At 48.5% G+C, this 15,006-nt stretch overlaps 1 protein-coding gene across 5 annotated transcripts in view; it reads left to right on the top strand.

Annotated features, from left to right (window-relative positions):
• The window catches only part of LOC146197713 (pleckstrin homology domain-containing family G member 5-like), a 767,578-nt gene that overhangs the window by 557,852 nt on the left and 194,720 nt on the right, over window positions 1–15,006 (top strand). For all 5 annotated transcript variants that reach the window (XM_084599624.1, XM_084599625.1, XM_084599626.1 and 2 more), the window contains one exon: window positions 3,598–3,834. In XM_084599624.1, coding sequence (XP_084455750.1) covers window positions 3,598–3,834 — 237 coding nt within the window. The remainder of the gene's footprint in view (window positions 1–3,597; window positions 3,835–15,006) is intronic.

The following is a 15,006-nucleotide window of genomic DNA, read 5'->3' as shown; positions in this document are numbered from 1 at the left end:
GCGTACCCTCCTGTATTTGTATCCTATATAAATGTTTTCCACCACCACCACCATGGCCTAAACTGTTCATTTACTCCAGTGAGGCAGTGAGCACATGTCTTCGGCCGCAGTGACTTTTCGTAACGGTCGCTGCCAGCACTTTCAGCATCTGGCGGTTACGCCGCGTTTACGCCACGTGTTTCAAAAAGGCCCGAAATGCCCGTACTATGTCTTCCATCCCCCGCATCCTCCTATTCCCAGCGGCGTCATATAAACCATGTTAACGGGGATGTAGCCTCGAAGAGGACGTCGTTTGACCGGGCATTCGACGGCCGCCTTTCGCCTGTATACATCGCGCGGGCCGTTCGTGCTATAGTATACTTAACCTGGAACGTCGCAGCTGTTGGAAGACGGCTGCAGTGATGTAAAGTCATCGCACTTGATGAGGATACGGAGCCAGACGACCGTAAAACTGATGGAGGCACGGGCCGAAACATTCGCGGCCGGTGGCGCGCTTCGACCCTTTTCTTATTGTCTTTTACTCGTATTTGGGCGTTGTGTGCACGCTACAAATGCCGCCCCTCGGTGTTTATTGGGCACCTAAGAAAACTGATTTCCGTAAAACACACACACACACACACACACACACACACACACACACACACACACACACACACACACACACACACACACACACACACACACACACACACACACACACACACACACACACACACACACACACACACACACACACACACACACACACACACACACACACACACACACACACACACACACACACACACACACACACACACACACACACACACACACACACACACACACACACACACACACACACACACACACACACACACACACACACACACACACACACACACACACACACACACACACACACACACACACACACACACACACACACACACACACACACACACACACACACACACACACACACACACACACACACACACACACACACACGCGCGCGCGCGCGCGCGCGCGCGTATTATATATATATATATATATATATATATATATATATATATATATATATATATATATATATATATATATATATATATATATATATATATATATGCGTCGAGCTGCGACCGAAACGTCGACAACAAATAAATGTGTCTCTAAGAAATGTCTACTCTCTTCAACTTTTAATTGCGGAAGCCAATGGAAACTACTTCGTAATATATATATATATATATATATATATATATATATATATATATATATATATATATATAAGTGTCATGATTGTGTAGCTTACTGAGAAGGCAACTACCGTTGCATCTCCAGTTCTGGCTCAGCTTGTGTAAAGTAGCGCTGTTACTCGGGGTATTGTTTGCGGATGGTCATGTGACTGCCATCTTTTGCTGTTTTCATATGTGCTGTATAAAAGCGGTGACCATACATGCGGTTCCTGCACATTATTCTATGTAGCAAGGAATAATCTGCATTTTTCCCGCTACAATGTTTGTTTGCGAGGTGTTACTGTGCGATGCATTCGCAGCTTGCGGTCATACGATATCCGTTTAATGTTGCCGCCTATGATTTGCTTTCGAAGCACGGCGGGTGGCAACAGCTGCGAAGGGCGGCACTTTGTGCTTTCACCAGCCGCGGCTACAGAGGAATTGCGGAGTGGCGATGAAGGCCGCTGTAGCTCGAGTGTGTTGGGTGCTTTCTTCATGCATAAAGAAGGTTACGCGCTTCGAGTCGTAGTCAAGTCGCAGCATTGAAATCAGTCTGCGCTTTGGTGCGTTCTCTTAAAGAGAAAGTACGCCATTCTGTAGATTGGATAATATCGTGACGAGAGTCGTCTTCGCGCGTGCGCCGATCGCTTCTGTCGCTGCTGCTTCGCATTCCGGCTCCTTTTTCATATTATTATTCTTCACACAAACTGTATTCCTGCCAGTACATATCTCCACAAATGCGCAACATTCCTTGACGCAGCCTTCCAGAAAAGGTCGCTTAGTAAAATGTAACGGCGCGTAACTTTCGCTTTCTCTACTTAGGTTTAGCCGTGCTAAACTTTTGATATTTTTTTTTTTTTCACAATGAAAGCCGTCATAGGACTGATGCAGCCTTGTAGCCATGCACAATACCATCGAATCTACGGTGGGAGCCGTAACACTTCAATTGCATAATTAATTAAAATGATTGATGCATTTAATAAATCACTTGTATTGAAATTGAATTGAATAAGCTGAAGGGTGGCTACCGTGAGTGAAGGAGGTCCATACGCAGGCGGATCATTGTACGCAAGAGGGTGACTGCAGCGAGAATGAGCCGGCGGGTAACGATACTGGAAGGCCCACGTATTCGCGATGAAGAAGAGGAGGGTTGCAAGGAGCGAAAGAGCGCTCAGCGTCACTTGAACTCGTGTTAGCGATCGCAAAGCTCTCGTCTTGCTTGGCGGAGTGATGAGTGTTCGTGAGAAGCGTGTTTTCCGGCCAAATGGCTGAACCAAACCTACCACAGCTTCCGCTAATTTATGCGCCTAGCCGGCCACCGTACTGATGTTTCCATACCTACATGAAAAGTAATGAGACGCTTGGTTCCGATTTTTTTTTTTCCTGGCTTCCCACTTTATTGTTAGTGTGCTTTTCTGCTTTTTATCTTGTGCCGTTCAAATAAATGAGCAAGCATATCGCTGGAAATGTGGCTATAGGAGACAAGGACTGAGTGAGTTATAGTGGTTGGTTGGTTTGTGGGGTTTAACGTCCCAAAGCGAGAAACGCCGTAGTGTAGGACTCCGGAAATTTCGACCACCTGGGGTTCTTTAACGTGCACTGACATCGCACAGCACACGGGCGCCTTGCCTTTCGCCTCCAACGAAACGCAGCCGCCGAGGCAGGGATTCGATCCCGCGTCCTTGGGAACAGTAGTCGAGCGCTGTAACCACTGCGCCACTCTGGCGGGGCTGAGTTAGTACGTTTTAACTTACTAACTGAGTGAGTTAGTACGTTTTAACTTACTGAGTGAGTTAGTACGTTACAGAGTACGCAGTTTTAGTTACTTATCAAGTTCTCCTTCTTGATAGCTCATAGGGGCAGCATTTGCTTAGCCTTCCTACTCCCCTATTCAGCGGGCCGATTTGCACTAACAGGACATTGATGTCTTGAGATGATCTTGTTCCAACACTGCCCATACGCGCAGCCACGTATGCAGATAAAATTTCGCGGAACTTTTTTCACCGTAGCGCTTTCATCATAACCGCAGTTCTAGCGTCATTCACTATGATCCGTCCTAAATTGGGAAGCTAGCTGGTTGTCGCGCCAACACTGCGGAATTCAGAGCGACCTTTTGAGTGGCGGATATGATGGAGAAACAGAAGTTGCAATGCACCCACCAGTATAACCTCATCCGTGGCCCAGTTCGGAGGTCAACCCAGGTCGGAGGTCAGAGGCTCGCTGCAGGTCGTACCCCAGTTTCAGTTAGGAGCTTCGCTATATACTTGCGCTTGCGTGACGATACGCTTTTGCAAGATGCCGACATGATAGCGCATCCGGAAAACTGTGGTAGTGCCGTTCTAATTTGAGGATCGCTTGTATTTCTCCCATCCTCCGTGTGCAGGCTCACCGGAGCAAGAGCCTGACGCAGATCGACTGCTTGGAAGGAGGCATGGTTCGTCGCGACGACGAACCCAGCGGTGGGAGCAGCCCGTCGGACGCCTCCGGACAAACGCACTCACTGCAGTCGCAGCCATCACAGTCGTCGCCCTCGCACCAGCCACCCCCGTCGCCCGACCGCCTGTCAGTGCCCGAGGATGCGGCACCACCCCGCAGCAGAGGCTTACGGCTTTCTTCCAGGGTAAGGTGCTCGCATCATACAATTTTGAATATGGAGTCCATAAACATTATATACAGTGCTATAAACTACCAATGGAAATGTATGTGCAATGGTGGGAACGTGTACAAGTGCATTGTGTCGACGTGCCACTCACTATACCTGCACACGCACAGTTGATCGCGCGAATCGCGATCGCGCGCACGTATATGGCTTGCGCAGCCTCTGTTGTCAAATACACATAGACAACCATGGCTTACTATTGTTTTTCACAGTGAAGAGAGGCTTCAATGGAAGAAATGCGAAGAAGTAAGCCATGTCATCCCGCTGTTCCGTAAAGGTATGAGGGAATGGGGAACATCGTAGGCAGTGGATGATATACGCATAGCACATCTATGGCGAAAGTTACCGTTCATTTTGTCAGCCCTTTTGACTAGTGTAATTGCGTAGTGTACCTATTTCCAACACCGCCATCACTGTCATCACAATGCAGCACTGCTACGCACCGGGAGGCTGAGACCGAGAGTTCTTCTCAACTTCAAGAGAACTGGAACGCGCTGGTGAAGCAGAACAAGCAGCATTCCACAAGGAAATCCGGCTGCAAACTGACACATGTTATAAACTGCAACATGGTGGCAACTACCATGTGGCACTTCGCCCGCTATATCGAATCGGATCCATAGCCCACCTATTTTAATAGGCAATTCGATCATAAGCAATACATACGTCAAGTGTTCCCATCAACAATAAAAGCCTCTCTAAATTAGTGCATAGAACACGCAGGCGCGCTTCAAAAAACTAATTGTAGAGATTCAACTATCCTTGAATCAAGTTTCACGAGTGTCGACCGCAGTCGCATTTGCTGCCGCCATTTCGATCTTGGCTCGCTTCCGCGCTTTGTGAGCTTCTCGGCAACGGGCTAGTCTGGCTTCGCTTTGTTCGATGGTCTCGGAAGCCTGTCTGTCACGGCTGCGGTCTTTAGCGAGATGGCGTGGCGTATATTTACCTAGGTTAAATGAAGAAGCGACGCAGATGGAAGTTCATAAAGGCAGCGATGTTCAATGCACGGCGATGAAGACGACGATGTTTGCTGCACAACGCGAGATGAAACACCGTGGCGCACGAGTACGTGGCGTCATCTGTGGAACGCGTCAGGTATAGGGCAAGCATAACGCGAAACTCGCAAATGAGCACAGTGGGGCTAGCGCTCTAAAAGTGTGACCTTCCAGCTCCCTCGTCAGTGACTATGACTTCCAGTCACAGATCTAGGAGTGTTAAGTGAAATAACCGATATTCGATTATGAATTGAGTGTGATAGGCCATGCGGAAGGGTTGCATCTTAGCCTAAAGTAGTCGCATGTTAAACATATCACTTTCACGTGTTCTGTGCCAGCGAGTTAGCCGGACGAGACTTTTACGCGCCGAAAGGCTGTCAAATGTCACATCCAGAGGTTAAGCAGGCGCCGTTTGAGGCGCATGGTACGGGTTTAACGAAAGTCACAAATACTGGGTGTGGTCCCGTTGGCGGCGTTTCGGAAAAGGTTATAGGTGCAGGGCGAATGGTGTTGATAGTGCTGGCTTAGTGCGAAGCGTTCTATTAGTGACGAGAACTTCGGTAGAGTTCACAACCGGCGTACGGAAAGGCTTCGCATATGAGACCAACTTTGAGGACTGTGTCGTTCCGCAGCCGTATCCCTTGTGAGCACACGCCGCGCTCCTGCTAAACTACTCACAAAAGTGCGTGTTTGTATACACCGCCCAAGGTTGCTTTATACCAGACGAAATGTTAACTCGTGCGCACTTTCAATGCTTGCTGGAGCTGTCGCTGCTTCATTTTGGCTCTTGTCCGGGCACTTGGTCAAAACAACTACGCTAAAAAAAAAAAAATTAACTGGAGGAGACATTTTGTAGCATTAACACAAAGCTGTACTCTAAACCTCATCTTGGCGTCAACTGTTTCAAAGGCCAGAAGCGCTTCCCGGCGTCAATCTCGGCCGAAGGCATGCGGGAAGTATCCAGCATGCCCACTCGTTTGAACTGGCAGTGAATGACGTGCGATTCTCGTTTCCACATGGGAAAGAACTGTGATATACATATTTGGTCAAAATAGAAGCTGCCTCTTTGCGCATCGATTTAAAACGTCCTACTTCGAACGTTGTTTCTTTGAAGTCTTGACCAGACGCTGGCTTTCCGGGACAGTTGTTCGTAGGAGAAACATTTTACTTTTATTAAATGACACAGGCGAGCAGTTGGCCAGAAACTTGGTGTGTACTGTCCGCTGTGTATACGGCTAATCCCGCCTGCACATGCAAGCCACCAGCACGTCGATTAGGCATCATATACTACTGCCCGTGTACCGACTTGAACCACGATAAAATAGGCTGGGCAAGAGCAGGCCGGACAGGAGTGCCCTGTTTGTGCTTTGGGACGTTAAACCCCACAAACCAACCAACCTGTCTTCTATCTAACTTTTTATTGCTCTGGGCTGTTTTCAATTTGAACCGAGATGACCCAGCTCGGCTGGCATCATGCTTAACGCCTGTGGAACCTCTTATACAGAGGGATACGAAGGTCAGGTACGCATGCTGCAGACACAAGAGGCTGTGAGCTGCTGGGAAAGAGTAGAAATTGAGTAAATGGGAAGGAAGGAGGGGGGTGTAGTAAGGAAGAAAAAAGGCGTACCACTAAAGACCTGCGTGCGGCAACCAAGCCACATATTGTTTTGTGGCCTATGGCACAAACACGATAGCTTTCGGGAATGGCCCGTCTCCAATGTTGAGCTGTTATCCGAGAATTTATTTATCCGTCAGTGAGCGACGACTAAGATGGTACGTGGCGCGCAACGTCCAACCACCAAACCACTATCTTAGGAATCGAGTATGCTACACTTTGACTATATGGGCTAGTTGACATTAATATAACATATTGGGCCTGCCAAATGCACGGTTAACACCATAAACACATGGTACAGCGCTTTTCCGTGTACTTCTTGTGTTTCCGTGCATTTCGGTACAGTATGTTAGATTCTTTTATATGACCCAGGCAATGGATATAGAAGACGTGGGTGCCTACGACACTGACTTAGGCTGTCACCCTCCAATGACTGCGCATTACCTAAGACGCCACTTCCCGTTCCTTCCCTGACAGATGCAGTGTCTCCCGAGTTTGAGCGTCGCAATATTTGCTCTCCCTGCGAGGCGCCAGCCTGTCCGTCTAAGCGAAATCCAATTTTCTTAATGGCGAGCTCGGCGCACAGTGCAGTTACGGCTCGAAGCGATGGCTTAAAGAGAAGAGGAAGCTGCCGATGATACGCGCGGAGTCGGGCCCTTTTGAACTTATTAGCGATGACACAGAACGGACGGGGTGGTAGCGCAAAAAGGCAGCGCGCGCCGCTACACAGCTGGTCGCGAAAAGCCGGTAAAAAGCGCTCGATACTCAGGCGATCGCCGCCCTATCCCCTACCTCTCTTCGCACCCGCCGGCGGTGAAGAAATTCTCCAGACGTTTCAGTCGCGCTGGGAATGCTCTCGAGCGGCAGCTGCAGCATGTATGCCACGCGTCATGGCAAGCGCGCATCTGTATACTGAATAGGGAAAGGTGCCCTGTGCCTATTTTTTCCCCACTGAAATGAGGAAATGTTACAGCCGACGAAGTAGAGGGCTGATTTGAAATCAGTGAGAGAGGCCTTCGCCCTGCAGTACACTTATCCAGGAGGCGATGTTCATGACAGTCACGGTGGCAATGATGGTGTGAAGTCGACAGTGTAATAAAGTTAGAGATGAAAATGAGAAAAAAAAAAGAATAACCAGACAGTCGTTTTTTTTTTGTTTTTTTTTTTTTTTTTTTTTTTTTTTTTTTTTTGCTGAAGCTGCTGTGGGATAGGAGTAGTTGTACTGCTCCTATAACATATGGTAAGTGCAACCCAACCGTGGTCCAGTTCCACATATATCACTAGATATAACCCCCCCCCCCCCTTCCATTTTTTATGAAAGCACGTCGGGACCTATAAATAAAAAGACCAGGCACCAGGGGCGAATTTATAGGTTCTTTGAGGAGACGATGTGAGGGAGTGTAGGGATAAGGGAATCTGAATTGTCATATGCGCAGTGCATTTTTTAAATCTTTATTTGCAGAAAAAGAAGTAGGGGTTAATATCACTCTTGATCAGGAACAATTTTCGAAAATGGGGAGGGGGGGGAGGGTGGGTCACTTTGTGCCTACACCTATGACGTTTAGGGACATTTTCTAGAACGCTCACTAAACGAGCCAACGAGCGCCGCTGTTTTAGCGGCTAGCAGATATACGAGTACATCGAAATTCTCTGTTGCAAGATATTTAGCATATCTGTGTCATGTTAAATCTCTTTCTTGAAGAGATTTATCGTGGCCTTATCGGTGCGCACCTTCAGTGATTCGCTTCCGCAAGTAACTGTCTGCGCATGCGTCCTTGCAGCTGTCCGTCCCTCGGAGTTACTTAGGCAGACAGCTCTCGCGGAAATGGATCGCGGTAGTCGCGTGGTGGTAACCAAATGGAATAAGCTACCTTTATCATCATTTCTTGACACTCAAAAAAAGGCCTTTCACTGACTTGCTGTTTTTCTGCATCTTGCTTTGTACTTGTCTAAAATAATTTTCGTGATTTGTACTTTGTTTTGCCATTTTTTATGCAATTGTTGCCCCTCCTGCCAGGGCTCTTCACTAGGCCTGCATTATGCTCAAATAAATAAATAAATAAATAAATAAATAAATAAATAAATAAATAAATATGAAAATACAAAGAAAAGAGGGTACATGCCACGCATCTGCTATCTACTGACCACGCACCCGAGCTGCGGTAGAGCCTTACAGTTATATAAACTATTTAATCTTTCTTTTAGCTCGATCCAGCTTACCTTAAGGGTCGTCGGGTGCAAAGAGGAAACTAATTTTTAATAGGGCGATTGGAGGCGGCGATGAACCCCTAAATAAAAACAATAATATAACGACAAAAATATCGACCGCCGCTGGCATTCTACGAGAATGTGAACATCGCGAATCAATCTCTGTTGAATCATTCTCCAAACTGACGCTATCTATCTGTCATCACCGACTCCGGCATGCAGCGGCGACACGGTAACTGACGTTATCTCCCGCTCGATATGCTATGTACGCATTCCGCTCTCGCACAGCGGCCATAACTCACTGTCACAGGGCAGCCCCAACAAGAGGTGGTGGCGCTCCGGCACCGTCGAAGCCAGGCGCCTCCGGCACCACCCCTTCCTGCGCGGGCTTCTTGGCATTGTATGCATACGTAGGCGTATGCAACCGTTCTATGCAACGCTGCCTAATCAAGGGGCTTCACCGCTCCGAGCGGCATCTGTTAATGACATGCCTCGATTGAGGGTGTAGCTTTTCAACGTCTTGCCTTCGCCCGCTACCTAAGCAACTATTCTTTTTTTTTTTTTTAACGTAAAGTCACAGTAAACGAAGCTCGCGTTTTGACGACCAGCGCTATCTTCACAGCCAACGTAACAGGTATACTGAACCTAAATATAGTAGCCCTAAAACAGATGCTTCCTGTCCGGTGAAAGAGACTCTAGCTTTAGAAGGTTTTTGTCAGCGCAGCACGTCCCGTTTTATTGTTGGCATTCTGACATCGGTGTAAGCGCGAGTGCTTCAGTTAATATGAGCAGAGCAACAATTGTGTCGTTGGGCTTTGCTTCGCGCGAATAGAGCAGCTTTCATTCTTTATTGCGAAAGCAATACTGCTCCCATTTCCAACCCTTCGCGTAGCCACGAGGCACGTGATGGCTGTGACGTCATACCAGCTGCGAGAGATGGGCTACCAAGTCAAGGCGTCGGGTGACGGCGGCAGTCGGTACGCACGGGGCACTGCGGATGAGATGATGACGTCACTGTGTCGTCATACCAGCTGCGAGAGATGGGATACCAAGTCGAGTCGTCGGGTGGTGGCGGCGGTCGATAGGCACGGCGCACAGCAGCTGAAGCCACCCTGCTACCGAGTGGAGGCGCTGCCGTCACCTCTTCTCTCAAAGTTGAGAGGAGGAGGAAGAAAACGACACTGTAATGGGCGCTTTGAACAGTGAAGACTCTTTGTCGACGTGTTCACGCAGCAGTCAGGAACGTTGGAATGCAACAAGGCGGCAACGATGCGTTCAGGAAACAAAAGAAGAACGGCAACAATGGCTTGAAAAGGAGCGTGTTGGTCGTGCTGCTCGACAAGTATATCGAGACCCGGAGGAAACGGCATGCAGAAGAGACGTCGCAAGAACGAGCTGTACGTGCGAAAAAGAGACGGGAAGCGTCACCTGTGAAACGGCTGCTTTCACTGCATCAACGGGGGACTTGGAAGAGCAACTACGTTCAGAGTATGCGAGAAGAGTCAGTGAATTTGACTTGGCTACGCGTGAATTTGATAGACGATTCACGAATAACCCCTCCGGAAGTGCGTGCTCGGTGTGTGATCGCCTATGGCATAAAGACTGCTTGACTCCGGTAAGAGAGCTCATCCTATCCTACTCCTTATCCAGAATGGGACGAGGAGACTATGAGAAGGGTTGTGCTGTGTACAACGTGTCGAGCGAGCCTTAAATATCTGAAGGTCCCCTAATGGTCCCCAGAATTTCTTGCAGTTGAGTGATTTGCAACCGAAGACAACGACGCAATGGGAAAACAGTTTGGACTTGGTTATGTGTAGACATTCCTCTACAGATGGCTATGTAATTACTCGTGTGGAGACAAAGTCTCACTACTTCAGTAATCACCGAAGTGTCTTCATAGGTACAAACAATAAAGCTAAACAATACTAAACTTCAATATGTGTCCTGTGTTAATCGTGCGGTCAACATGGTACACCACAATTGGCAACACTACGAGCTGAACTATAGCGTAGCCATGCTATTATTGCTTTCGCAAGCTAAGCCCCACATAACTTTTTTATTCTTTTGCCAGGTATTATACTGTATAGTATTTTAGGTTGGTCAAATACCCGATATCTTCAGTTCCGCCCTGAAATAAAATTTATAGGCGGGAGACGCAGTAAAAAAAAAAAAGAAAAGCTGTCTGGATAGAATATACGTCTGCCTGTCTGATTCTATATAATAATGGCTATTGCTACATTTGAAGGGGAAAAAAACTCAATATTTTAGCTCTTGCTCCAGGGCGAGAAATTAATTGGTAGCGATAATGGTATAGATATCCTTTACAGTAGATTCTTCCAAACCTGCACGGAGCCTCTCGAAGCAGCAACACGCTGCCTATTGCCGCCCGCCTTCACTTCTGACTGATGAACACTAAGCCTATGAAGCCTTCAGGCAGGAACCGAGTTCAATGCCGAGTTACATTTCGGTGAGCAGTATGTACAAATATGGATAAAGCGAAAAGAACCTCGTATCGCGCCATAATTATCCGCGCTGACCGTCACCAATTGCTCTGTAAACACGCACAAGGCTAGTTTTGTATTCCTGCTGTGTCGGCCTTCGAATCCAGGCTTCGAATCGACAATGTGTGCATGCCACTTCGTAATTCTATATGCATAGAACTTTTATCATTGAAAGAAGTAGCACATTAAAGTCAGAAGCTAGCACGTGCGACTGTACGCGGGACGCCACAGTGGAGAGTTTTAGCTCCGCCGTACAGTAAATGCGCTTAGTGTGCTAGCTGCTACCGTAGGACAAATACGGCACGCACGGCACCGCTACCAACGGCAACGCGTACGGGCGTGTTGAAGAGAGCCGTACGGACGTGCGAATTTAGTTCTATGCTGACGTACAGTTGTATCAAGGGGAACGGCGGTCCAAAAGAGTCTGCTCTAGCAGGAGTTGTTAGCAACGTTACTAGGTTGTTAATGTGTTGTATCACGGTGCGTACGAGGTAAACCTCCGCCTTGATAAGTGTCGGTTGAGGAGAGGGTAGTGTGCAGAGTTCATGACTAAAGTGATTCGTAGTTGGTCCGCAATATCCCGTCTGCACGTGAGGCGCTGTTTGAAACACTCAGACCAGCCTGTGCGAAAGCTCCTTGACGACCTAGCGAGTGCGCTTGCCTGCCGTGTTCAATTAACCTGCTTCTCTCGGTGTCATTGCCTTCGACGACGAGCGAGGAGAAGTGGAGAGAAAAAAGAGAGTCCTGGTTTAAGGAGTCTGCTTGAAGGGCAGCAGCAGTCAAGTGGGCGACGAAAGCCGACGGTGCCGCACGCGTCGCCGTCCATCCGCCACTCGGCCAGTTTATGCAACCTCGCGACGTCTTGACACAGTGTTTCGTCAGCGCTGCTGAGACCAACGCTCGTAGCCTGCCCGTGGGCGGCCATAAAGGCTAAAATCTCCGCCGCCGGCGAGGTTGTTTACGATAAGCCAGAAAAGGCGGCTGCCAGGGCAGCCGTTTAACCTCACTGGAGTGTCCGGGTAGGTTTTGACATCGAGCTCTCAACGGAGGTTGCTACAGCAGGGGACGGACTGGCAAGGGTAGGTAAGGAGAGGAAGCGGTGATGCATTAAAGTGGGCGCAGGCTTGCAAACTCCTCGCTCCAGAGGGAAGGAAATTTAAAAGGCTGCATATACTCTTATAGTGCGTCGTAAAACAGCGCGGCTAGGCGAACTACCCTTCTCTTAACTACTCGCCTTATATACAGAGGTTGGGTCCTTTTCCTAAAATTTTTCTGGTCTTTTTTTGTTGTTGTTGTTTTGCTCGCATTCCTTTCGATTGCTTTATTTCCGGGCGCTGGTTGAGCTGTTTCCTAACGACTGCATGTTAGGGTTGCAGTGAAAACTGTGTACATAAACTTGTTTTCACTCGATGTCTTGCTGGTCCTTCAGGCTGTAGCCGTATATTTAAATATTTAAGATTCTTAAGAACTGAGTCTACCACACGCCTTGCCCCATACACACTGAGGCAAAAATGCAAGCATATAAATTTGCACCCGTAAAGAAGGTCGCTTACGAAGAAGCTCATGCCGTGGGATCTTAAGAAAAACTTAACATCGAGATGAAAATTTTTCGAATTAATCTCTCTGTGTTCACACCTGTGGGCTCAGATCTGTTGACCGAGCACCTACGACTTAGTCTATCGTGTCCCTCTTTTTGCCAGCAGCTGCTTTGCTTTCGTATTACAACACTATAAAATAAGAGTTAATTTTCTGTATTAAGTGAGTCTGCGTGATCATACTTTTCGTTAGTTTCCTTTATGTCGTCTTCTAGGCGTCAAGAAAGAGGAGAGCGCTGAGCCGAATTCGGCAAAGGTCCTTTCGAGCGTAAGGTGCTAATTTTCCAGCGTAAGGCTGATGTATTTTGCGGGGTTTTGAGAAAGATGTGGCACTCTTGTCTCCGCAACTAATCGCGTCAAGTAAAGGGACCGAGTAGATTTTGAACGAAGCACTTGCTACCGTCGTCCGGATCGACCGACTTAAGAGTTGATAAGTGGCCCGTGTCTAGTATATCTATGTTAAGCTTCACTTTCCCTTATCTTTTCTTAAATGCATTTTTGATGTCCGAAAATGTACCCATAACTTCTGTTACTTGTCGAGGAATATTGTAATGTGCCTCACTTCCACTTAAAAAACACAGAGAGTGGTGAAAAAAATTTCCGACAATTACGTTGCTTCCTAATGCGAAATTTGAGCGCAGCTCATCAGGTATTTCACTTTTTCGATAGATTGAGACGAAGATTTCGAGCAAGACACGTATGTACACCACAGACAACTGTGGTGTACATACGTGGTGTACATACGCCCACAGACAACTTTTTTTAATTTTTCACACGTATTTCTTCAATAAACACTCCACTAACAGTTCTTGGCTGTCATGACAGAAGCTATGTGGTCGGAGAAATGAAGAGAGCAATTAAGTTATCGGGAGGTTGCGGGAGGCAGCGCGTGGGCCCATAGGAACGTTGCGCGACGAACAGATAGCAGCGACTGACTGATGCCGCTGACGCCGCTAGCGAGTGAAGAGAACGTGACTGCGTGTCGGCTTGGGATGCACGCACCGTGATCCGCTGATAGCAAGCCGGCGTATCGGCAACCGGAGAGCACCTTCGCCGCCACGAAGGAAGAAGGGGGGGGGGGGGGGAGCAATCCGATAATACGCGCGGTCGCCGCCATGGAGGCAGCGGGAGTGGGTGAGGGAAGGAGCGCGCGCTGCCCCAGCTGCCGAGATGGTTACAGGGACAACGCCGCCGACGCCAACTCCAACGACGACGTGAAACGAAGGAACGGGCGCCAAAGAGCTGCGCTCTAAAAAGAAACAAATGTACCACTGGTGCCTACGCCGACAACCCGCGCCCGTGGTGTACTACTCGTATAGTGCCGACTCATTTGTCCCAACTGCCCACTGGAAGTTGTTGGTTTCTCTGCCCGAGCTAGCCTGATTGGGTGGACTAGTCCTTCAGCTCTTCGGTTATTCACGTTAAACGGGTAATCCAATCCGAAGAAGTCGGCACCCCACCTACAGTGCCGAAGCCCCAAATGTTTCTCTAATGATAAGCTGAATTTGGGGCTGTTTCTCTCAGCAGAGTTGATTCTCTCTTGTTCGTTTTCTAACATTGGGGAATGTCTGCGTGTGCCGCGCATTCAAGGGCCCCAGACGGAATGCCGAAAGGGAAATGAAATAGAACAACTTGCAACAAAGGTACAGCAGCCTCGGCCGCGGAGGCAACGGCGGCGGTGACCCGTGGCAAAACATGGAAGTGACAGGCCAGCGGAATCCTCCTCTTCTCGGAGTTGTTTACTCCACCCGGGGCGATGTGCGTCTCCGCATGTTCGCTCCATCCGCGCCGGGCAGTGACAGCACGAGCTCCCGTCCCCCTTGCTTCGTTGGCGCGGCGAAGGTTTGCTGTCGAGTCGACAGACTATACCGTAGCGCGAAATTTCGCCAACAAAAATTACACACAACAGAAACCCTGTGGCAGCATCGGCACAAACACCGCAACGCTAGCAGCGACTGAAGTATAAAACTGAACCAAGGGAAGCAGCAACATCGGCGACAGCTGTTGTGTTGAGCGGCGTCGCACGCGGTGACACTCTCAGCTCGGGACGATGAAAGTGCGCTCGCAAGAGCCAAGCGGAACGCGCGTCCCGCGGCAAGAATGACGACGGGGTGAGAGTAAATCTTGCTGTCTACCTCTCTTCTAGAGCAAATGTTAGTTTTCCGTGGGACAAGTAGGAATGCGACAAGAAGTTGAGCCCTAGCGAAAATGAATATCTTCTT

Source organism: Amblyomma maculatum, chromosome 3, assembly GCF_055883805.1.
Source record: "Amblyomma maculatum isolate TAMU_Amacu chromosome 3, ASM5588380v1, whole genome shotgun sequence".
Classification (NCBI taxonomy): Eukaryota; Metazoa; Arthropoda; class Arachnida; order Ixodida; family Ixodidae; genus Amblyomma; species Amblyomma maculatum.
The sequence above is the reverse complement of the archived record's forward strand: the minus strand, read 5'-3'. Positions and strand labels throughout refer to the sequence as shown.